Source organism: Tachypleus tridentatus, chromosome 8, assembly GCF_004210375.1.
Source record: "Tachypleus tridentatus isolate NWPU-2018 chromosome 8, ASM421037v1, whole genome shotgun sequence".
Lineage (NCBI taxonomy): Eukaryota > Metazoa > Arthropoda > Merostomata > Xiphosura > Limulidae > Tachypleus > Tachypleus tridentatus.
The window spans coordinates 142660299-142685874 of record NC_134832.1 but is presented as its reverse complement, the minus strand read 5'-3'; the positions used below and the strand labels follow the sequence as shown (position 1 = coordinate 142685874).

The 25576-nt window shown below is 32.1% G+C and overlaps 1 protein-coding gene across 1 annotated transcript; it reads left to right on the top strand.

Annotated features, from left to right (window-relative positions):
• Positions 1 to 1085: 1085 nt before the first annotated feature.
• LOC143223637 (uncharacterized) lies at positions 1086 to 25158 on the top strand. The gene is made up of 5 exons (XM_076451840.1): positions 1086 to 1392; positions 4077 to 4252; positions 11295 to 11355; positions 13627 to 13713; positions 20643 to 25158. The coding sequence occupies exons 2-5, from the start codon at positions 4193 to 4195 to the stop codon at positions 20789 to 20791; spliced, it is 357 nt and encodes a 118-aa protein (XP_076307955.1). The 5' UTR covers positions 1086 to 1392; positions 4077 to 4192; the 3' UTR covers positions 20792 to 25158.
• The last annotated feature ends 418 nt before the right edge of the window (positions 25159 to 25576 follow it).

The window sequence follows — 25576 nt, the reverse complement described above, 5'->3', positions numbered from 1 at the left end:
AATAACGATAGCATTAAAATTCTGAGTACTTCAGTGCAAATATAGGCTATCGTTGAAATATTGGATTAGAAGTAAGTGAAGTATTCAGAGTGTGAATGATTGAGTAGGAGGTTCATTGATTGAGTGAAGTTAATTGGTATATTATTCACGTTTGTTATCCAAATAATAAATTTCTATTAAGGTCACGAATTAGGCCTACAGTAATTTTAGAGTTTATGTTGAAAAGTTTGTTTGTGAATTAAGTCCTACAACTTGCGTCAAAATGAACGTAAACTGGTACTTACAAGAAGCAATTATGTGATTTACAGAATCCAAAGAGATAAGCGATCCAAGCTGTCAGTAATCCATTGTAATCCTCTGAAGTTCATTGGTACTTAGAAGAAGCAATTATATGATTTACAGAATCCAAAGAGATAACATTATTTAACAAATAAATTAATTCGTTATCTTTGGATGGTCTTTACTTGTCATTATTTTTTACTTAATTCTCGGAAGAACTTGTCGAATGATGAAATAAGTTACAACAAATTAACTTCGCACTGGTGTCATAAAAGTTGATCTTAAAATGCAATTGCTTGAATGCATTCAAGCATAAATTGTTGGTTCTTCTTGTCAGAACATATGGCAAAAAATTACTTACAGAATTAAAAACTTTTGCTCTGTTGCTACATAAAAGAGTATGAATGTGTGCATAAGGCTAGAAAAATCACAAAATATCAAAAAATGTATTACTTCCTTTTAAGTTTGTTGGTTAGTTTGGTGTTTTATGGCGCAGAGCAACTAGGCTATCTGCGCCTTTAAGTTTGTATTTTATACATAAAATAATCTGCGAAAGGTGAGAGGATACGAAGGCAATTTTTCAACATCACTTGACTTATCCCAATCATGGATATTCTTTAAAGCCAGTGGTGATTTTTTTAAATTTAACAATATACGTTTTATGATAATGAAAATATCCATTTACGAAGTCAGGAGTACAAATATGAGACTTAATTTACACTGCGCATAGTCTTACAGTTCGGAAAAAAAATGCGAGGAACTTTTTTATTATGGTTAGTTTAAACATTATTTCAACACATGTGCATAAGATTTTATAATACTTATTACATGAAACATGTACAACAAAATCAGCTTTTACAAAGCAAACTTAAGTTGGTATCTTGATGCTATTTAAACAAGATTATTGGTTGCGGAAGTATATATTAGTAGTGACCTACATAATAAAATGAATGTAAAACCAGGTAGTCTATTTTTGATTTTCGCTTACTCCGAACCTGGAGTACAAATTTAACAAAGTTGGACTTGTGAGTTTCATTATATAATTTTGAGTACGTTGAAAAGAAAGTAATGTCATTAATCGTGTACTTTGGAGTAATAACTATATAAAAAAAGGTGAGATAAATAATTACAATTTAATAAAGGTTTGTTTTGATTTTATAAACGTGTCATAAGCAGTAGCTAAGCCTAAGAAATGAAAATTAAACTTTTAATTTTAGTTGTTTCAGCCAAAGTAAACAAAGGTATGCTCAATGTTGACCTAAAAAAGCAACTCAGTTTCTGGATTTGCTTATATATATATATATATATATAGTTTTGAATCTTTTGTATACTGTGTGCTGTAGTGTAATGTAGCATATTAATGTTAATATTATGAAAGTCAGAATGCAAAGTTTCGAAGTTTGGATATCGTTACTGTTAGTGAAAATTAAATAACATTTCATGAGATTTGGCAAGCCTAAGATATTCAGGTTAGTCCCAATTATATTAGACTAACAGTAGCCATGCAAAAAAATCCTCTGTGATCAACATACTTTCAGAAGGTCTTTGTTACTTAAGTTTATTTAAGCTTAACGACAAATTAGTCTCATTGAGCCACCTTTAGATTGATTTCTTCATAATTAAAGTGTGATATTTACTTTGCTTTTGACAGTAAATTAACCATGTATTTATTTGCTCTAAACAAGTATAGATCTAGCTCAGTAATTAATTTATATTGTAATTTACAATATTCAGTGTTAAATAGACTTGAAAGGTGAATAACTTTAGTTGTAGTGCAATCACTTGTATAATTTCTCAGTTGTTTCATAGAAATTTCATATTTTCAATTGGCTTAATAATATTTTTGCATTTAATAAAAATATTTATTTATTAATTATTTTTAAACTTCTGTTTGCCCAACTGGAATTGGCAAAAACCCTTCAATCAACAATAATAAACAACCATAGCAATAAAACTAGGTAACTTTTATTGCTTTTATATTTATTAACTAAGCCAACTATAATTTAAAATAATAGTACATACCGTATCATACAGTAAACATTCTGTTTGTAATCAAAAATAATTTTGTTAATAAACAAGCTAATATCTTCTATCAAAATTCTTAATAGTTCCTATTTATAATCTTTCTTATTCTGCTACTCAAACAAGCCACCTGTAGAGAGATTGTCCATTCTTGTAAGAATTTTTAACACCTGATTCGGGGCACCACCAGATTTTCATTTTCACAAAACCTTCCTCTTTATGTCATATTTCTTGTAATTACTATCATTGTAAGTATCCATCTCTTTATTTTCTTCAAAGTGCCTGTTTATAATCTTTTATAAACTTTGAAAAAGTAATCTTTATCTCTTCTACCATTCTAAAAATTCATGATTGATCACAGTTTTTCTCTGAACAGTTTATTTCAAGGCATGTCACTTCTTGCTAAGTTTGTAGATAGGACGTTTTATCCTCAGATATGTTTTCTCTGTATATATAATCCATAAATTATCAGTTTATTTGTAATGTGTTCACAACTGATACAGACTGCAGTTACCTTATATTGTAACATGTTGAGTGACTATATGTTTGCTTACTACAACTATTCAGTGTAAAAAATTAACCAAAACATTTGGGTAAAATATGTAGGAAATCCTAGCAATAATTAGTATGATTAATTGATACATATGAATCTGTTTACCCTTTGGGTAAATACTGTCACAGTTTTTTTTTTACTTTTGTTTATAGTTAAACTTGTTGAAAGGAAAAAACACTTGAAAGTAGAAAATGATTGTAGGTAAAGTTGAAACATTATTGGTTGAAAAACTGTTGTATTATCAGTAACTAATACTTGCTTTCATTTAAGTGACTGTAGGAAAATTATAGGGTTACAGGACAAGGTTAGTTTTGTGCATGAGATTCCATGCACTTATCATTACAAAGTTTTTGGATTCTCCCTTCCCCTGTGGTCAATATTAGCAATGGTGAATCTCTTCTATTTTGATTTTTTTGCAGTTGGGAAAAAACACAAGGTATCTCATAAAAATACATTTATTGTAATTTGAAAACAGTAGAATATGTCTTTTTTAATTTAAATGCCTCACCTTAGAATGTCCATGATGACTGTGATCCATCATGAATACCTGCTCACCCTTAATTTCAGATATGGGATGTTAGTAAAACTTTGAGAGCCTCTTATTGGTCAAAACTTATCAGAATAGGATTCCATGGGTAACATTTTCTTTAGTTCATTACCTGAGTTACAGTTATCTTTATAATTCTATGTATTTCAGGTTAAAAAGAAATTAATATTGGATTTGTAAAAGAAGCATTTCCCATAAAAATTCGTCCCATCCCCTCTGCAGTGTTAAGTCTGAGGGCTTATAATGTTAAGAATTAGGTTTTAATTTCTCTGTTTAACAGAACACGGATAAAACAAACTATATCTTTATACTTACCAACTATTAAACAAACCTCATATTGTGTGAAAAACTATTCTTACCTTATTGTATTAGATGTTTTAAAGTGTATTTTAAACAAACACATCTTGATAATGGTGTATTTATCAAAATTCACTACAGTTTGATTAACTCCTGATAATTTAACAGTTGTCACTGATATGATTAGTAGTACAGTAAATAATAGTTAACAGAATTTACTATGTCAGTGTTTAAAATCAAAATGTTTTAATTTTCTTATAGCTAACAGCTTTTTCTTTTTCAAGAAGTTTAATTATTCCTTCCTAATGATAGAGATCTTCTTCTTTGTCTTCTAGTTTGTTATATTCATATTCTCAGTCTTGTCCTAAATCTTTCCAGGCTCTTCCTCGCTTTCCTTTTCTCATCAGGAGATTGATTTTTCAGAAAACACAGACTCGCTTGGAAGTCAAGCTGTTGAAGAGAAACATGCTCATTCCTATGTTCGGTCTCCATTTATGCCCCCAAAACTTAGATTATGTACTACTATATGCCTTAACATGCTAACTCTTTTTGAGGTAAGTCTGTTGCACTGTTTAGAGTGCACAAACTTTAATGTACTGAAGAGTTACAAGTAAGAATGTATCAAAATTAGAAAAAGCAGAAGAATGCATATGGTTAATGCACAACCAAAGAGCTTCCAGAGCTCTAATGAGAGCCCTGGTTCCCAGCTGTAATAGGTGTGCCTGTTTTGTACATTATCATGCTCTGCTCATTCAGATAGATCTTGGACCCTCCTACTTTTAGTTTTTCTTCTATACTTGTTAAATGCATAATCACTACAATTATGGAAGGAGGATGAAGGTAGGAGGAGTGACCAACAGTTACTTTTCCAGCAGTTGTAATCAGATAATTTTTTGTGAAAAGTTATTTTTTGTTGTCTCAAACAACAGGCAGAAATCGTTTGAGCTCCACTTAAACTCATCTGTATCAATGGCACCTATTTTTCTCCCAAATTTCTTAGAGTAAAATAATTTCTTATCAATGAGATTTTTGGCACAATATAAGAACCTATACCAGTCAGATACTTCATTTATTGGTCAAAATGTTCTTTCACAGAACTCAAAGTATGGCTCAGAAGTTGCAGAGGAAAATCATTCTTTAAATGTTATTCTGGAAAAAAAGTGTGTTAACATCATCATCAGAGTTTTTAAAATAATTTCCTTTTCAGCTGAGAACACAGCTCAGGAAAAACTCTTTTGACTTTCCTTGTTTTGGAGATTTCATGCTCAATGGTGGTGGCATTGATGAAGCTAGTTCACAGTATTGCTGAAGACATTTGTACATTACCTTCATGTTACCTTTCAATACATTGAGTGAGACCCTTTATGACTGTGCAGGTTTGCTAGCTTTGTTAATCTGAAACAAAATCTCATATCAGATAATTGCAGATAATATGAATATCTTGCAGCCAGTAAAATTGATTTGGCAGCTAAGGCATCTTTTATCTTTTGTCCATACCTATCCAGATTTCCTAATGCTTTTGTGAAATTATCTAAGTGGTAGCAGGAAGTTTTCACGCAAGTGGTATGACTCTCCCATCTGATGTGTGATTGAACTCTCCCATTGTTTGGTGTGCTGAGATGAAGAAAATGTGGTCTGAAGTGTTGTCATAAACCTGAAAATTGACAGAACACTAGTAGATGATATTACACCATCAACTTTCATAAGTTTTAGTGAGTGGCTTTTGCAAGGGACACATAAAGCCTTAACATTTGTTTCAAGAAGCTGTACTTGTGTGCCAATATTCTCACTTTTATATTTGATCCATTATGATGTGATTGACCTTACAATTCTGAATGTTCAAGGCCCAATTTTACGTACAATTAAGAAATGTTTCCAGCAATCAGTTGCCTGATGTGTTGTCCACTTTCAGGTAATCAGTAAAGTTCTTTTTAATATTCTGTCTTGTCCCATTCATGCATTCCACAGATCTCAAAATTACATTCTTTATAAAAGAGATTGGGGGTACAATCCAAAATTAAGGAAAAATATTGTGCAGTCTTCAAAAGATGTGTTAATGTTTTCAATATCCCTTGGTACCAGTTTAGTTAATTCATTTTGAATAGTATTGCACAAGTAATAACCATTGGTTTGAACTTTGGAATTTCTGATGTCAATTTCTGTAAAAACTAGATTATGTTTAACCAAAAAATTCAAATATTTTTTGGAGAGGAAGACCACAATGTCAACCACTCATTCTAGCACTGCTCTCCAGAAGTTTCACTCTTTTGACAGCACCTGAATCTCTTGTATGTTTATTGTAGTTTGATTAATTATGACTAAGATTAGAAAACAGTAATTTTAAGAAATACTTTGTCTATCTTCTCTTCTATCATGCTAAAAACTACACCACTTTTTGCACTTTTCATTTCATATCACTTCAAACACAACTGCTGTCAAGATAAATGTGTTAATAAATTAAACTTTCACTACAGGCTAGGGAGCTACAGCTGGTGAAGTGAAATAAAGTATCTACTTTGATGATGAGAAATCCACTTGAAGTAAAAAATGTATCTTGGAATGGCTGGTATGGATATTAACACTTTTATTGATAAGGAGAGAACAATGTTTTGACCTTCCTAGGTCATCTTCAGGTTAACCTGAAAATTGCCTTGGAAGGCCGAAACGTTGTTCTCTCCTTATCAATAAAAGTGTTAATATCCATACCAGCCGTTCCAAGATACATTCGCGTTTCTTTAACATCAAACCTGGAAAATCTAATAGCTAATACTATTTTTGAGTTCAAATGTGATTGGATAATGCATATCAATTGATTTCAGATTTTCTTGGAATTTCAATATGGAAATTTCAGAATATTTTTGAATGAAAGATGGTATGATAATTGTCACAACTAGTGATGACAAAGCATAATGAATCTGCAGTATGGTTTAATAGAGACACTCCAACCATGTTTCTGATCTGGAATATGAGTGATAGTACTTTAGAACAGTGGAATGGTTATGGTAATTTCTCTTAAATTGGTACTGGCATTATCTGTTATATTAACAAGGAATCTTGCAATACTATTTCCTTGCATGACCCAGGAAATTTTTCCAGTGTGTGTGTATGGTTGATAGCCTCATGGACAGTTAGTATAGTTTTAGTAAATCTGAAGTTCTTGAATAGTTTACTTCATAGGTCACTGTAATTGTCACGTTGAAAGTCCGGTGCATAATTTTGCTAATTTCAACTTTTCATCACAATCACAGTTTTGAATTCTGCATTCAGAAGAGAGAAACTGATGACTGGTATTTATTTGAAAACTGTAGTTACTGAATGGTCTGCTGTTCCATCTTCATAAAATCAATAAACCTTCTTGTGGTGGAAATTGAATGGTGTGGACTTGGTGATGGTGAGGCAGTATGTGTGTCTAAGACCTTAATAAGTTTGTATTTTTAAAAATGCTATTTATTCACTGAACAAGGCACTCCAGTATTGCTTATTTCGTTTTTACCAACACTCTCTGGCTGTGATGTGTAACAACACAGACCGGTTGCTAGTTTCTGAATTATTGAAACTAGAACCTTTGTTAAGTTTCTTGTTACAAATGTTTTTAATTGTTGATTGATTGAATGTTGGTTCCATCTAGTAAGTGAAGTGGAAACTCTTTAGAGAACTAACTTATCTCATGTTTCCTTTAATAAGTAGCTGCATGTTGCACAGAAGGTGTTATTCATACCACTTTCATTAGTAAAAATAGAAGGACGTATCCTTTAGGTGGTCCTAAACCTCACAAAGCTGGTGTTGGTTGTGAATACATTAATACAGAGGTTGGGTATGTTATATTAAAACAGTTTTGACTCTTCAACACATCCTTACAGTCTGTGTCACTACATCCACTTATTCTTTATATAATAGCCATAAATAGCCCAGAAGTATAGTTCCTGAAATATTACCTTGTAAGGCTGTCATTAGAAGCAACTTACTTATGTATGACTAATTTCCACCTGGGGATGTTAATTTTAAAATGTAGGTAATGGTTAGTGGTCATTGTCTTTCTTTAAAAAAATTGTAACATACTTTCCATAACTTAAAAGTAATTGAGACTGTTTAATATAATAATATTAAGAAAACAATAGGCCTGGCATGGCCAGATGGTTAAAGAGCTCGACTTGTAATCCAAGGGTAGCAGGTTTGAATATCTGTCACACCAAACATGCCTGCACTTTCAGCCATGGTGATGTTATAATGTGATGGTCAATCCCACTATTCATTGGTAAAAAAGTAGCCCAAGAGTTGGCAGTGGGTGGTGATTACTAGCTGCCTTCCCTGTAGTCTTACACTGCTAAATTAGGAACAGCTTGCACAGACAACCCTTGTGTAGCTTTGTGCAAAATAAAAAAAACAACAACATATATCTTTGTGTTAAAAATCTGTGTATGTACCATAAGGTTGATGAAACTATACATTTTAATAGAAGATTTATTTGCAAGTAAAAGACTTATAATTCCAAGATGGGATGTACACTGGGATGTACACCAAGAATGAGATGCACAGAACCAATGTTTGTCAGACTTTTCTGAAAGTTAACATTTTTCTACACAACAAACATATTTTTGATTGGTATTTACCTCGTTTCACACAAAACTGTCTTGACCTTCAACTCTAAGCATTGCTAAAATATTTTTTAGTTGTAGCACACCAGTCTGTTATGTCTCTATATTTTCATGCCATTTCAGAACACATGGTTACTCTGCACTAATCATACTATACTACACCACATTTACTAATACAGATAGCTCTCTCTACTTCTCTAGTGCAATCCTCACTTTCAAAAATTGCAGTTAAGAACTAAAATACTGGTACATCAGTGGGAAGGAAGGGGGTAAGGGAAGATAAGTATCTTGGGGCATAATAATATGATGATTAATCCTACTATTTGTTAGTAAAAAAGTAGCCCAAGAGTTGGTGGTGGGTGGTGATGACAAGCTGCCTTCCCTCTAGTCTTACACTGCTAAATTAGGGAGGGCTAGTGCTGATAGCTGTCATGTAGCTTTGTGCAAAATTAAAAATACAAACAAACAAGAAAACAACATTGTGAATGTTTATTAATTCATAATTGAAACTAGTTAAGCTATCATATCCTATCTGTTACAAGCTTCAGTTTTGATTTATTTGGCTTGTTAGTACAGAATTAGCACGAGTCTTTAAGATATATCAAGTGGGTTTTAAAGTCCAGAGTTCAGTAACTTGCATTTTTGAAAGATTGTTCTGAAAAGGACAGTATTATGTTGAATTGGATGCCATAACCTGATGTATCCTGAGGAGATTCTCGTAGGTGTTTATTGTCTGGCAGACTGCACTTGTTGGGCTTAAATGTAATGCAAGGGGCTTCTAATGAAGTTTTAACCCAGATGACCAGCACTTGACTTAATTTGACATATCGGGAGATTCTTTCCCTGTGTGTTTTTTTTTGTCTGTGTGGATTGCACATGGCCTATAGATATAGAATTTATGGTCATCCTTTAACCCTCGTCATGTTTGGCTGTAAAACATACTATAATAATGCACTGTCTGTTGACTACTAGCTGATTCAAAATTGTCACACAAAACTTTCTCTCACTACTTGATTATGACACTTCACTGTTATTTTTCTTTTGAGGAGAAGATAGCTTTTGTTGCTACCACTATTCTCAATAAGACATCAGTGGACTTGCTCCAGTGTGCTCTGGAACTCTTCCCTTAGCATATAATTCTTTGGACCTGTTGTCTATTGCATACTAGACATTTTATATGTCCACTGTGCACTAATCCATGTCATAGTTACACTGCACTGCTTCAAAATAAAGTGCTGTACATCTTTTTACTGCATTTTCAATACTTGTCTCATACATTCCACCCGATATTTATATTACTGTTTCATTACTTGGTGAGGAGTATACCTGTTCCATAAATAGTACTATACTCCACATGTGTGCTTTACTTTCTTTTTCTGGCACACATTCCTTTCAGGTGTTTGTTGTCTGCTTGTTTGAATACTGTCACATTTTCACCAGACTTTCCACCTTTTCAGTGTGTAATTCTAGCTTTGGGTGAATGGAGGTAGTACCATCTTGGAAGTTAACATTTTCTGACACTGAAAATGTATTTCTGATAGATACTTATCTTCCCTCACCCCCTTCATTCCCACTGATGTGTATTTCTGATAGATACTTATCTTCCCTCACCCCCTTCATTCCCACTGATGTGCCAGTATTTTAGTTCTTAACTACAATTTTTGAAAGTGAGGATTGCACTAGAGAAGTAGAGGGAGCTATCTGTATTAGTAAATGTGGTGTAGTATAGTATGATTAGTGCAGAGTAACCATGTGTTCTGAAATGGCATGAAAATATAGAGACATAACAGACTGGTGTGCTACAACTAAAAAATATTTTAGCAATGCTTAGAGTTGAAGGTCAAGACAGTTTTGTGTGAAACGAGGTAAATACCAATCAAAAATATGTTTTTTGTGTAGAAAAATGTTAACTTTCAGGAAAGTCTGACAAACATTGGTTCTGTGCATCTCATTCTTGGTGTACATCCCAGTGTACATCCCATCTTGGAATTATAAGTCTTTTACTTGCAAATATATCTTCTATTAAAATGTATAGTTTCATCAACCTTATGGTACATACACAGATTTTTAACACAAAGATAAATGTTTTTTTGTTTTTTTTTAAGTTTTGCACAAAGCTACACGAGGGCTATCTGTGCAAGCTGTTCCTGATTTAGCAGTGTAAGACTACAGGGAAGGCAGCTAGTCATCACCACCCACCGCCAACTCTTGGGCTACTTTTTTACCAATGAATAGTGGAATTGACCTTCACATTACAACACCCCTATGGCTGAAAGGGCAAACATGTTTGGTGTGATGGGGATTCGAACCTGTGACCCTCAGATTACAAGTCAAGTTCCTTAACCACCTGGCCATGCTGGGTCAAGATAAATGTGAAGAATAAATACTTACAAGCTTTTGGGTTGTCTAATTTTAACTTTGAGACTTTTAAGCATTTCTAAAAATTGCATATGAAAACTGAGCTAAATTTCACAAGAATATTGCAATATACATTCTCCATCAAACAACTGATACAAATTCTTGAGAAACCTTTCAAATTTTGCAAGTTTATAAATTAGGGTACACGTAGACATCTAGTTCTTATACAAAGTAATAATAATAGTTTATTCCCTGTATCATCTGAAAATTACTCAGGTTGTCTCACTTGTTTGGAGATAAACACTTTTTTTTTTTAAGTTATGAAACCACACATTAATCCAGACTTGAACTGTCAGACTTGTTATTTATATGTCAACACTAGCTAAACCACTAATTTAAGTAATTAGTGTGTATAAAACCACCTTGTTAAACCTTAATTGAAGTGAGACTTTTAAATTTTTTTTTTCATAAAGATAAAATACATTTATGAGTACAGTATATATATTTCTGAATATGAACTTAAGTAATTGTAACATAGTTGTTTATCAGTAATAACTGAAAAACTAGACTAAAACAATATGCATGCTTTATTGGAATATATTTGCCAGTATCTGATTCCAACAAGATTATGTCTGTATTTCAGGAACTTTCGTCAAAGATGAAGCACATTCTTTTGGCCTTGTGTATATGTTTTATTGTGTTTAGTAAGTATCTGTCTTTTTGCTTTCACATATGTTTATAGAATGATACAAAAATGCAATTTTATTGATGCTTTCACATAGTCAGAATAATTTCTGTAAAATCTTGTTTATAAATGAAAAAAGGTTTTTATATGGAGAAAGATGTTTTTATTTTTGTTTTATTTTCATTCATACATATTTAACTTGTCTAGTTAGTTCTTTGTATATGTAAAAACTATGTTCATAAATAGTCAGGCACCAGTTGTGTATTATGGTTGTTTTTTGTTTTGCTGAGAATTATTCATACTTCATGATGAGACATTCTTTTGGTTTGGTGTGTGTATAATAATATATAGACATGGTTTTGATTAATATATAACAATTAGAGTTTCAATGCATAAAGATTTCATAAAGTAATCATACATGCAGTGGAACTAGATATGGTCTTACAGATTTATTTTGTTCAAAAATTGGTAGGAACCAACCCCTGGATTAAGACATAGGCTTACCAGTCTGAATCTCAGGGCCTCACACTAATTAGGAGGCATGATGCTATGACAATAAATGTATTGCATATAGAGGTTCTGTCTCAATGGGACCTCTTTAAGTTGGTAAGCCTAGGTCAATGACACCCTTAATATGGACTTGGTAGGAACATATCAGATGGTACCACATATTTTTTTATAATTGTTAAGCTATATAGACCCACATCATTTGCCTCTTTTCAGAAATGTTAAAGAATACATGTAGTAAATAACTTTTATTAACAATAAAGTAAGTGTATATAGTAGAACTATATAACAGAATTATAAGGAGAAACAACTATTTGAGAGCACTCAACAAGTTTATTTAGGTTTGCAGTATTATTTTATTATCCTGCAGTACTTGTCTAAAATTGAGTGGGTGCTGTATAAATAACCTGTTTTGTGTATTGAAGAATAGTTTTTGATTGTTGTACATTCTATTGCATGTTATTTTTCTGTAATTGCCTTTTATCTAAGATACTGTACACTTACTAAGGAAAATAAATTAAATCTGACAATTTTTGATATATCACCATCTATACCCTAAGCCTAACATAGGAAACTTATCTTAGAAGAGATTATGAGTTTAATATTATAAAGGTTTTTTTGTATCAAAAGACAGCTAGCAGAATAGATGAGAAGTAAAACACAAATTATAAGTTAATGTCCTGTGTAACAAACTTAATGTTACAGATCAATATATCAGAAAACTAAAATGCATATTAAGGATTGGAATGTATTAGGTGAATTATCAGTTAGGTCAGTATGGTTCACAGCTTTTTACACTGTTTTTATATTATCCATTGTTAGTTTTGTAGAAAAACCCAAAATCACAAAAGCTATGTGATCTAAAGTAATTTTCACACAATAGGATGTACCACTGTAAACATAAAAGGTGGACAGATCATTAAACATTAATGGTTCATTGTTTCAAATTATTTAACTGTAACTAATGTTAAAAATGAACTAGCAAAAGCAAGTTGTTCTTTATATTACTTTTTGTTAAAATTTAGAGATTGATGAAGTTATTTTCTTTATAAAATAACAAGAGCAGTATGCAGTTGTTCATATTTGAGGAATCTGTTGTTTGTTAAGTACTTGTAAGACTTGGAACCATTAAAGCCCTGACATGGAAGGAATCTGTTGTTCATGAAACAGCTATAAAAATTAAACCATTTACAGTTGCTTGTATTAGAAGAATCTGTTTAAGCTTCTGGTATGTTTGAACACTTGTGGTTAAGGAATTTTCTTTTCATGAAACAACTTTAAGACTGTGGCGACTCTTAAAGTTTCACACTTATAAAATCTGTTGCTTGTAACACAACTGTAAAGTTGAATAACTCACAATTCATATATTATATCTCTGTTTATAAAGCCCTTATAAGATAGCTTATAACATTTGACATTTTACAAAATGGTTTACATAATTACCTGTGGCTATCACAAGGAAAATGTTACAAATATTTTCTTTTCAAAATTAATTTTAATGCATTCATTTTAAACTTTGTTCATGAAATATGACCTATTTTTTTTACTAGCTTCCATTACCATATTTTGATAGGTATGCTTTACCCATTTCGCAAGTTTTTGTAGGTTCATTCTTAAAATTAATTTTATAAAGAAAGTATTTATATTAAGAGGTATGTAGTCACAAACTAAAGAACTGTGTATTGCAAAAGGTAATGAATCAATAAATGTAAAGCTAGTCAATTTTACAACTGAAAATTTTATGAATCATATGACTGATGATTAGTTCTTTCCTGAATTGTAGCTGAAGTGAAATCAATTGCAGAGTTTGAAGAGTTTAGAAAAAATGCCACAGAAGTAATTAAACAATACATTGGAACATTCTCTAATGGTAAGGAAATGTAATTAGAACACTGTTTGACCAAAATATTATAATTTTATAGTTTTCAGTTGTTGAGATCATGTAGTCAGGTATAAACTTATGAATTATTTGATTATAATTGTTGTATATCTTTTTATATAAATTTTCATTTAACCTGGTTATACCTGAAAATAGGTTACAGTAGATAGTAACTCGTCTTACTGATAGCAGCTCCTTAATTGTCCTACTTCCATTAATATTTAATTTTGGGGAGTATGCACATGAGTATAAATTTATAAAAAGTTTGATGGCAACTCTTATAATTTGTTTTTAAATTGATTTTGAAATTTTAGCTAAATATCTGTTACTAATAAATGGAATGAAGTGGTAGTAGTAAGACTAGAAAATTTATTTTATACTTCCCAAGTTTGTCAGCTGTAAATTACATATTTAACAGCTGAAGTCATCATTTTCCCTGCAGTGGACAGGTTGCAAATTGCCCATTTTATAGCTCTACTAACCAAATAATAATTGTTTTACTGACCACAAAAATTAACATGTTTAAGTGCAGCACATTAATCTTGAAGTGGTATTGTTGGGGTAATTTTGTTTTCAAAATGTAATATATTATAATACAAATATTGAAATATAATCTATCTTCCAGTGTTTTTGTACTTTACGTATTTCAAAAAAATGATCTAAACAGAACATATATATTTTTTAAATTTTTGATTTTTGGAGATTTTGTTTTTGTTGTTCATGGATACACGTTTATAACTGTATAAAAGATACTTTAGTAGTATATTTTTATCTAGTCTAATATTATGATCTGAGAGAAATACCATGATTGATTGTACTGTATAAAAACACTGATCTTGGTTCTCTATACTGCTGGGACTAGTACATTCATTGTCAGTCAGGAACAGTCTTATGGTCATCATTAAAGTTCAATTTGGCCCAACATATTATATTAAGATATTATAACAGCCTCTTGCAAAGGACATCAAAGTCAATTCCAAAACATACTTACCTCATCTTGCACTTGTAGCTACTACTTAATTGTCAGGGTTTTCATCTTTGCCAATTTAAGCATTGATCTGATTTTGTTTTCTCATTTGCTTCAGTCTTTTATTCTCCAGTCAACTGCCCTTGGTAACATACTCTCCACCTAAACCAATGCATCCTCTATCCTGGTACTGTATGTAAGTATCTTATTCACATAATTTTATCACTTTTTCGTGACACATCATTAAGACATGGGTTTCTCTTCACACGTGCTGCAATAATTTATTTGGTTGGGATATTTGCATACCTAGTGGCATTCTGTATAAATTATATTTCATAATTATTATCTAAAAAAAAAAGAAAGTGACATAATTTTCCAGGACATAGGCTAATCAGCCTTCTTTTTTCCACCTCTGCTATTTAGCATCTATCAAAGATTGGAGAGGTTTGTAATGTTTGGAGGCCCTTTCTGGTTGGTCCCATTCCTCTAGGATTTTATTTCCATTTATTTGTTGTACTAAAGAAGACATGAAATTGGTAGCCAATGACCAATATTTCTTGTCTCAACCAGATTTGTGGATGATCAAGGTTGATGTTGCTGATGCAGAACTTCACGTTGTTGTAGTGAAGTTGTCCTACCAGTATAAGTTCTATGCACAGGGTTAGGTTCTGCTGTTCAAGGATCTACCCTTTGGCCTAGCATCTACATCACATGTCTTTTGCAGTCATACAAGATTATATTGTCACCTTCATATTTTGAGCATTTACACACTCCATTATCTGGACAGCTGGTTACTTCTGGCACTGTCTTATTAGATGGCAGAACAATATGCCCAGATTCTCCTTCCAGAAGCCACTAAGGCTGGCTTTCTTATCAGAGCTGAGAAATCCATTCTTTTACTGACTTGCAATATTTTCCAACTGTGTGTCTTTCCTGACCTGTTGTAAGCCAGTCTTATCCAAGCCCCCCAGTGGCACAGTGGTATGTCTGCGGACTTACACACTAAAAACCGGGTTTCGATACCCGTGGCGGACAGAGCACAGATAACCCATTCTGTAGCTTTGTGCTTAGTTCAAAACAAACAAACCAGTCTTATCCAAATCCCATCCAGCTTAAGGTTATAGGATGGGCATTCAGACTTTTACTTATGTTTGTGGTTCTGATTCTATCTTTTTTTTTGGGTATGTGGGCAACCCTCAAATCCCTGATTCCTTTGGGATGAAAACACGTGCAGTCCCTTCAGTGGTTATTGCACAACCAGTGGATCATCCAATCTCATTCATCAGGAGTAATATCTTAGTTCTTATACTACCCCTCATCCCAAATTTCATCTTTTCATAAATACCTCACTTCAGGGATGAGGTGTACATATCAAATGTCAGGAATTCCAGAATATGTGGATAGAAGATGAATCTTCCTTCTAAACTAGTCATTTACAACTTCTTGCCATCTAACAGACAATGGTTCAAGGACTAGATTATTGGAGGGGAAAATTGTTATGATTCATTCCATCAATTCCACAGTGTCCCTTGAACTTCCTATCATGAGGGTGCACATTCTTGGGACCTTTTTCTTTTCTTTTTTTTCAAAGTGTGAATATTTCTTTATTGGAATCACTCCCATCATATCAGTCTCCTGTCTTGCCATCTTCCAGGGGTTTTGATTTTAATAGTAGATCACCTGTTTCAGACCAGTTGAATTCTCCTAACCATATAGATGCTTCATTGCAAGGTTTTCTGGTGGACTTGCTCTCAGTTTGAGACTGTGATGACTGATGCACTTACCACTCACTGAAACTCTCAACTATAGGCATTTTTGGTCATCAGCACCTTATCCTTGTGCTTTGGTGATAAATGCATTGAGTCAAGATTAGATGAGATTCTACCTCTGTTGCTCAGAGTTATGGCTGTGGTTCGATGATCTGTTTGAGAGCTGTTGGTAGCTCCAGATTGGCCAACTCAAACATGTTTTTTTCTTCTACAGTATCTTTGAGAAGGTCAACGTCTGCCTCTTTGGCTATCAGTTCAGGCAACTTCAATCCAACATTCTACACAGACACTTTTCCAAGCTAAAACTTCATGTGTGGAAGTAATGTAGTCCTTGCATGATATCAGAGTTTAACTTTTATATTTGCCTTGTTTGTGTCTCAGTTTATCCATAGACCTATAATAGCAATTTATCAATGGAAATGGTACACATGTAACCCATGGAATCTTGTGAGGAGATTGAACCAACTTTAGTCAAAAAAAAATCTGTCATATATCTCTTTTTTTATATTGCCAAGTTTTTGACTCAGCTTTAGCTTTATCTACTGCCACTTTGTAGAAGGCAGCTTTATTGACTATTTTTGGTTTTTATAAGCATCAGAAAATCTGACTCCCCAGTGCTATTTGGCCTTCTCCGATTGTTTATAGTCCTTCTTCCTAAATGACCTTTTTAATTACTTAATTGGGATATTAGGGTGGTATTACATGCTTTATTTCAACATCCATTCAAGTCTTTAGTTTTGTGTACCATGTATCACCTTTCCTTTGAAGGGTTTTTTTTTTTTGGTATGTGGACGTTGTAGATTTGCACTACATATGTGGAGGACTCTCTACCACTCCACTTTGGTCTTGTTATACTGCGATAGGCCTGTTTTTTCTAAGACTGGCAGTTAGGGAAGTAAATAAATCTTTCCAATTTTTTTGCCAGCTATTTCACATCTCTATGATCAATTTGACAATGGACATTTGTTAAGTCCTGTGAGGGCCCTGAAGTGTTATGTGGATCACATTAACTCCTTTTATGGTGATGGAAGATCTTTCTTTAGTCATTGGGTTCTTCACTTTCCAGAGATTTATCCTTAATTACTTTGTAAGTACTCATATTGCTTATTCTTGACTCTTTTTTACAAACAAGGAAATGTATGAGAGTTGCATCTAATCAGATTCATCACATTTCTATATCTTTCACTGGCCATTTGAATTATCCTCTATGGGACATCATACAGGTTAGTGTGTGTCTTTCTCCCAAAATGTTTATCTCACATCCTGGAAATGATCTGGCAGTTTCTTCTTTTCCTGAGGATTTCAAACTACTCCCTCTTACTATTTTGACAACATTTGTTAGATTATAAGGAGGAGTGAGTATTTTTGTTTTTCTTGTCACTTTACTTGCCAGGGTACATTAATTCTCGTTTTCACTAGATCGCAGTTTGTGGGAAGTGTTGCTCAGGCAGGTATACTTTTATTAGTCCAATTGTACAATAACAACCAATTTAACTATACTTACTACTAGTTGCAACAAGTTTTGTAGAAATCAGGGTTTCTATAATACCATCTATGAGCTCATCAGAAAGTATTACCATATTATGCTGGATCCTGACTGTCTCTGCTGATCATCAGATTGACTAAATTGGTGTCATTTTGCCTTTTAATATTTAGGGAATTTAGTTAACTTATTGCAGTGTTTCCAGATTCTACTAGCAGAGCTGGGGAGTTTTTACAGCACCCATTTTCCAGTCACAATAGTGGTAGATGGAGACTTTTCCTCCAGAGTGTTTGAGCTTTTTTATTCACTCTTGGAGAAGATTATGAAGTTGGAGATCACCTAACTGGATCCCTGGATGTTTTTTTAGATGTCAGTAGAAGCAGCACCAACCTTTGAAAGAGCTTATTTGAAATGCCAGTTCAGATTTGGTGCTAAGCTATCTATTTGATCAATATTGATTTAGTTTATTGTTCATGGAAGGACATCTGTTATCTCCTCATAATTCTAAACATGGAGTGGTCCCATCATAGGTTTCAATTTCCCTCAGTGGGCTTGGCAGATAGCCCGAAGTGGCTCTCTATAAGAAAAACACCCACATCCATCCTAGGTTCTTGGTTGAGTATATTGTTCCATGTCCTCTCTATTATCCTAGAAGCAAGTGGAATAATCTTTGCCCACTCAGTTCGAAAATGAGGATGAATATTCATAATTGCAAATTGGATGAAATATGTTCCTTTTGTTGATTCCATCATTGTGAGCATGGAGTTTTGTTATTTGAACTTCTTCAGGTGGAGAAGAAAGTTTGTATGTTTTGATGTTGCTAATCCTTGTCATCATGATTCCAGAGGCTTGGAACACGTTACTCTATGCCTACAAGTTGGGATCCAGTCAAAGTGTATTTATATATAGCATTGCATTCTAATTTCCCATGCCACCAATGAGAGAAAGGGACAAAGACCCTTTAATTACAACCCCAAGTAAGGAATCTTGGCTATCTGGTTGGGGCTGGCCTGTAGTGATGATTACTCATGTACAATTCCACCTTTGCTATTGGAACTTAGTTCAGGATAAAGAACATTCCTGTTATGGATGTAGTGTGTTTCTTCCACTAGGGTGCCACCATCTTGATACACATCTTTGGTCTGTGCAGATGCTTTTTTTTTTTATAGCTAATGCCATCACTAGCCCTTTGACCTTATCAGTGTAGGATTCTAGCTGTAAGTGTCAGCAGATGATTAGTAAGTTTTGGAAGTTAACATTTTCCTAAATTGAAAATATATTTCCAATAATACTAACCTCATCCCACACTCTTCTGCCCTTCCTCTCCATTAAGAGTCAGTGTTAGAGACTGGGATGTTGTTAGTCTCAAAAAACTAATAAAGTTAACTGAATGTGGTTCTTATATACAATACTAGGATAGAGGGTGCATTGATGTAGATGGAGAGTATGTTACCAAGGGCAGTTGAGTAGGATATAAAACAAGTGAGAACAAAATTAGACCAGTGCTTAGATGAACAAAAATGGAAACTATGGCAGTTGAGTAATAGCTATAAGTGTGAGAAGAGGTAAGTATTTTTGAAAATACATTTTAATTTTAGGAAAATGTTAACTTGTATACCCTATATTTTGATAAATTTTCAATAGGTTTTTTCTCTATGTGGATTATGGCTATGTTGTATCTGTGGGGGACATGATACGTATGTAGTCAAATGAGGTTGATCCAGTTTAGTTGGTTTTTTTTTGTAGCAAGTTACTGAGGAAAGTAAGTACTGGTTTCAAAACTTGGGTAAAAACTTGAGTTCTTATCAGCTTCAAATCTCTGTCTCTTATCTTCTTAGAGGTAGCAGTAGATATACTCAGATTACAGTCATGGCTTTTTATGGGAAAGTTAAAGGTGAAGATTTGCTCTGAATTTGTGAATGAGTGTATTTCTATTGATATAGATCTGGTTTTCATGTTGTATTCTCTTTGACCATCATTTAATCTTGCTATAGGAATATCCTTCTTTAGCAAGGTCTGTTACTCTGTACTCAACTAGTAATATTTTTTGTGGCAGAATGACACAGTTGAATATTCATTAATTCACCATGAACCAGATGTTTCTTAACACATTGCATATGGCTTGCAACTGTTATACCATATCAGTTTATTAATGTTCACAGATTGTTTGCATATAGAAATATAAATAATTTGCAGAAATATTAAGACACATCTCAAGATTATTAATTGTTAATTTTTTTGTTTGTTTGTATGAATAAAGTTTCCTTTTGGAGTCCAGCATGTGAATGTGCATGAAGTCCAATGATCCAGTTACTGCATTTTGTTTTACATTACTATTGTAATACGAACAGTTTTTTTTATATGTAAAATTAATTTGTTGATTAGAATTGGTTTCACACAATCAGTATTTTTTTTCATTATGACAATAATAGGAACACATATTTAGAGATGTAAAATTATGTGTGGATAGTAGTATATTAGTGAGAATAATTTCAACACAGCCATGTTGTAATTGTTTCGCTGGTGGTATAGATACCAGTGGTATATTCATAGAAAACGTATTTGATAAAGATCATGCTGAGGTTGTTACAATAACAGAAGCACACTTGTGAAGTTTTAGGATTTATTTACAGATGACAGCTTATCAATAAAAAAAACTCCTTCCTCACAATGTTTTTCTTTTTGTCGTTACTCTCTGTAGTAATAGGAACAGACTTGTGGATCTGGGTTGGGATTGCTGCTGGTGGAACATTTATTCTTTGCCTGATACTGTGGGCTGTCTGTAGTTGCTGTTACTGCTTATGTAGTGGTGGTGCGAAGAAGAGGTCAAAAGGTCGTTCTCCACGATGACAGGATACAGACCCTCATGAACTCCAACAAGAAGTTTATTTTATGTACAAAAATGAAAGCAAAGTGAAACAGCAGTACTTGAAAAGCACCCAGTATTTTATTAACTTTTTTTTCCTTTTTTACAAAAGCCTGTATAAGTAGTGAGTAAATGTTGCACTAATAATTAACTTCATTTTTCACAAAAGGCTGTGTAATTAGTGGGTAAATGCTGCACTAATAATTGAAATCTATTCTAGACTTATTACATGGTAGCACAGTAATTATTTACAATAGTTTGATAATTTTGTATATATATTATTTGTATTTATAATATATTATGCCCTATAATTAACTGATAATTTATCAGCACTGTTTGTAGGTGCATACCAAGTGCTTATTATTTACAAGGAAAGAGAATCTTCACATTTAAGTGTATTAGTTTTTTTGTAAGATCTTACTAGATACAAGCATAATGTTCACTCTTGGTTGGCAATACGGTAGTTAGTCATTTATTTTTGGTAATGTATAATATTGTCCCAACATCATGCTGAATGGATGTAATATTGTTTTATATAAACATATTATATACTGAAATAATTAAGTATATTTGGAAAATGTATTTCTAAGAGATAATGAAAATGTTTATTGTTTACATATTTTTTTCAAAGTTTATGAACTTTTATATATATATATATTTGTATATACTAAGTTTAATATATCTTCCAATCTCTTGACTTCTTCAAACTGGATAGTATCATAGGTGTTTTTAGTAACATAGTATCTTAACTACAAAATGTTTACTTGTTAGTTCTCAGTTTAACACAACTTTCTGGTCTTATGTTGTTCTGTAGATGTTAAACAAACAACGCATCAGTATTTGTGAATCATCATTGCTGGGCTTAACATAAAATAAGTACCAGAAGTGTATGTTTCAGGATTGTTTTTTGGAAGAAATCAGTCTTGTCAGCTATTAATATCTTCTAACCAAAAGTAAGTTAACTATATAGGTTGCAACTAAAATATGACTTGTAAATTAATTAATATCTTTCTTTATCATAAACTATCAAGAAATACATAAAATTTTAAATCTGTATAAAAAAAGAAACTCAAACCTACAGTTATAAGAATTTACTGATTCCACCAATTGGGTTCTTTCATGTTTAACAATATTTTCAGCTGAATACACTGGAATGGGTGACAACTGCCTCTTATAGAAAAAAAGAAGTGTAAAAAATGATGCTTAAATCATCTACCATCTTCAGGTTAGAAGACTTTCATCTTCTATACTTGTTTTTTTCTATAACAGGTAATTGCTGACCATTCCAATGTAATCATAATGAGTACTCTGTCTAGCCAGTCTATCATGGAATATTTTCACCTTTTAATTAAAGAATGTTTCTTGTGGCTCAGGTTGTACAAATGAAAGTGACATCTGCTACTTTTGATGAGGTTCAGTTTTGTAGATCTAGTAAAAAAGCACAAAACAGGCCAAAGATACGAGAATTTTCCCAAAGAAAAATTATTTTAACTTCATAGAATCATATACTATCATAAACATATTTGAATACCTTAAACATTAATATACATAAGTATTTTAATCAGGTGACTAGTGTTTTGTACACGTCTCTGAGGATCATATACACAGAACACAATTTATATATGTAAAAACGGCTCATTTGGGTTGGGAAAATTTTTTACATAGAGGAGTGAACAACGTTTCGACCTTCTTCGGTCATCATCAGGTTCACGTTGAAACGTTGTTCACTCCTCTATGTAAAAAATTTTCCCAACCCAAATGAGCCGGTTTTACATATATATTTCTTTACAAGTGGGTTTTCTTGACATCACTGAGAACACAATTTAGTTTTTTTAGTCGAAAGAAAAACAAATTATATATTTGAAAATTATTCTCAGAATTTGGTTTAGCATTAGTAAAAATATTTCAGTTTACTGGCATGAAACAACTAACAGCATAAAACTGAATATCAGAACTGGAGTTTTATTCATATGTTATATATTTCAGAATGGCTGGTAAGGGTATTAACACTTTCATTGTTCACTGCTGTTAGCTTATTTGTGCTATTTTCAAAACAAGGATACATTAAAAACAGCATGTCTATTATATGTCAGTTATACGTCTATTCAGTTTATTTGAAACATGAAATTAAAACAGAATAAAATGTATCATTTAATCTCTACTCTCAATAGAAAATATTTTAATAATTGCAAGGGTTATTTTTGTTTCTGTATGATAAAATCCTACCAACATCATGTCTGTCAGCACCTGATGCCAGCTTGTGCCTTTTATCATCATCTTTTGTAATCATTGCCTCATAGTCAGCAAAATTTAGACTGTAAACTATCATGATATTAATTGATGTCACCTTTTTGTTATTATTACTTGTTCTAAAGTCACGGTACCTTAACAATGAAACACTTTTGTCATCTGGTAACAGATTGAACCTATTGGTGGGTTACAGATGTCATATTTTAATATCATGAAGGACTTGTATATTACAGTTCACTTTTCTGAAAATTATTATATATGCTGTATCTGTGTATCCATGTAATATCTCAATGGTAATTATTCTGGATATATTTATATTGAGATGCTTTTGTCCATTGGATTTGTCTAACAAAGTAAAGTGGGAACATATTTTTGTAGCTTGTTTTAAAGCCCTAATGGTTAGGTTTTGCATAGTTATTAAAAGAGTATATGAAACTTTTCTTCATCTTTATATTGTATTTGAAATAAATATGACTCAAATTGAACTATAAAGTCAGGTGATAGTGCCTTAAAGTTTGTATTTAACTTCGTAAACAATGGCAAGGTTGAAGAATCGGGAACTAGCGTAATCTGTTAACTAACAAGTTTAAAATTGAAGAATCATCATAGTCTGTAGAAGGGTAATGAGAATTTATTATTTAAATAAGAAATTTTTATAAAACTTTTGTCAGTGTAATTGTTTGAAACATAAAAAAATCCATCACTAAAAGTGTTTTTTTTAATAATTCTTCATGACCTTTTAGCAAAGTTCAGTGAGTGTTGACGATGATATGATGATTTAAACAGTTTGTTTGTTTAACTAATGCAGGTCTGAAAAAATAAAATTTTAAGATGATGAATAATTTTTAACAAAAAGAAGCATTATATATATACACATGCATGAAAATTTGTAAATGTTTATAACATGATGTAAGGACATATTTTTCTGCATCTGTATTTCACAGATGTAGTTTGGTGAAATCTTTAACTGTAAGAAACCTTGGTTTATGCTGTTCTAAGTGATATATTTTGAAGTTAGATCTCCTAAAGCTATTTTCTAAATATTTTTATTGTACTATATTTTGGAGAATTTATTTTAACCAGAAGATTACCTAGTATTATATGAGTTTGTTTTATTGTAAGGTAACTTTTTTGTGTATATATGTATACATATTGAATAAGATTGATGCTAAGTCTTATGGAGTTACAAACTGAAAGACTTGTAGCAGACATCTGTTTTGAAATAATATATATCTACACACATTCCTTATAAGTTAAAATGTTTTCTAATTATCATTATCCCAGTATATGAAGAACTGTTTGTTAACAACTGTTAAATATTTGTTTTTTTATTGACCTTTGGTAAACAGACAATTCAGTACTTTTTTTTCGAGTTTAAATGTGTCTTCTAGTAGTTTTGTATTTAAACTTTTTGAGATTTGTAATTCTGATATGAAAACTGTATGAAAACAATAACAGTTTCAGGACTTTATTATTTTGTGCCAAATGCCAATACAGTATGTGTAGTGCATAAGATTGTAAGTCTTACAAAATTCATAGTTTAGTATATCTTAACAGTTTGGTTGAAATGAAACCAAATATTGATTGTTATATCATAATGTAGAAATATTTCTTGAAGTTAAGTGCTGTTTATATTGTTATTTTAATTTTCCAATATATATTTAAATTAGCTTCTACCTGAAGTTCCCTTATTGATGTTTTTTTTAATATTTCAAAAACTAATTCTATAATTAAAGCAATATTGTTACCAATATAACTACATAAATAAATAAATATATAACAACTGGTATTTTAAGGTTTACCTGCAAGGTTAATAAATTTTTCTCTTAGGAGTAACAATAAATTTTGTAATAAATTAATATTTTCTAGTAGAAACAGAATTTTTTTATATGATAGTATACATCTTTCTTTTGAATTATTTTGGTCTTGTAAAATTGAAAACTGTATTTCACCTAAATGCAATAAATATAATATATATACATATATAAACACATGTGAAACAGAGTTGTCAGTTTGATGTCATCTTTCTTTTGAATTATTTTGGTCTTGTAAAATTGAAAACTGTATTTCACCTAAATGCAATAAATATAATATATATACCTATATAAACACATGTGAAACAGAGTTGTCAGTTTGATGTCACCAGGTGAGGTACAAGTAATAACACTTGAAGGACAACAGGAAATCTTATGTGGCTTTCCAATTCATTTCATTAAATACCCTGCTGCTTATACCCAGCCCTGATTTGTTAAGTACTCTCTTTAATTCTTTTGTTTCTGTGGTGTCTACCATGTCTAAAGACAAGCAATTCAAAAAAGTTAGATAGCTCTTGTGTAACTTTGTGCGAAATTCCCAGACAAACCATTAGAAGAGGGAGGAGTGCAAAGTTAAACTAATGTCTCTTTCTCAACACGAATATTATCAGTGGTAGTATATATGTTATATGTCAGCCATTTAATATATTTTACGAAAGCACTGCAGTCGTTTAACACGAAATCCTTATCAACTGTAATGGTCCA

Coding starts and splice junctions, on each gene's coding strand:
- LOC143223637 (XM_076451840.1), top strand. CDS start 4,193: ATGCCCCCAAAACTTAGATTATGTACTACTATATGCCTTAACATGCTA. Junction 11,356..13,626: donor TATATGTTTTATTGTGTTTA/GTAAGTATCTGT, acceptor CCTGAATTGTAG/CTGAAGTGAAATCAATTGCA. Junction 13,714..20,642: donor CATTGGAACATTCTCTAATG/GTAAGGAAATGT, acceptor TACTCTCTGTAG/TAATAGGAACAGACTTGTGG.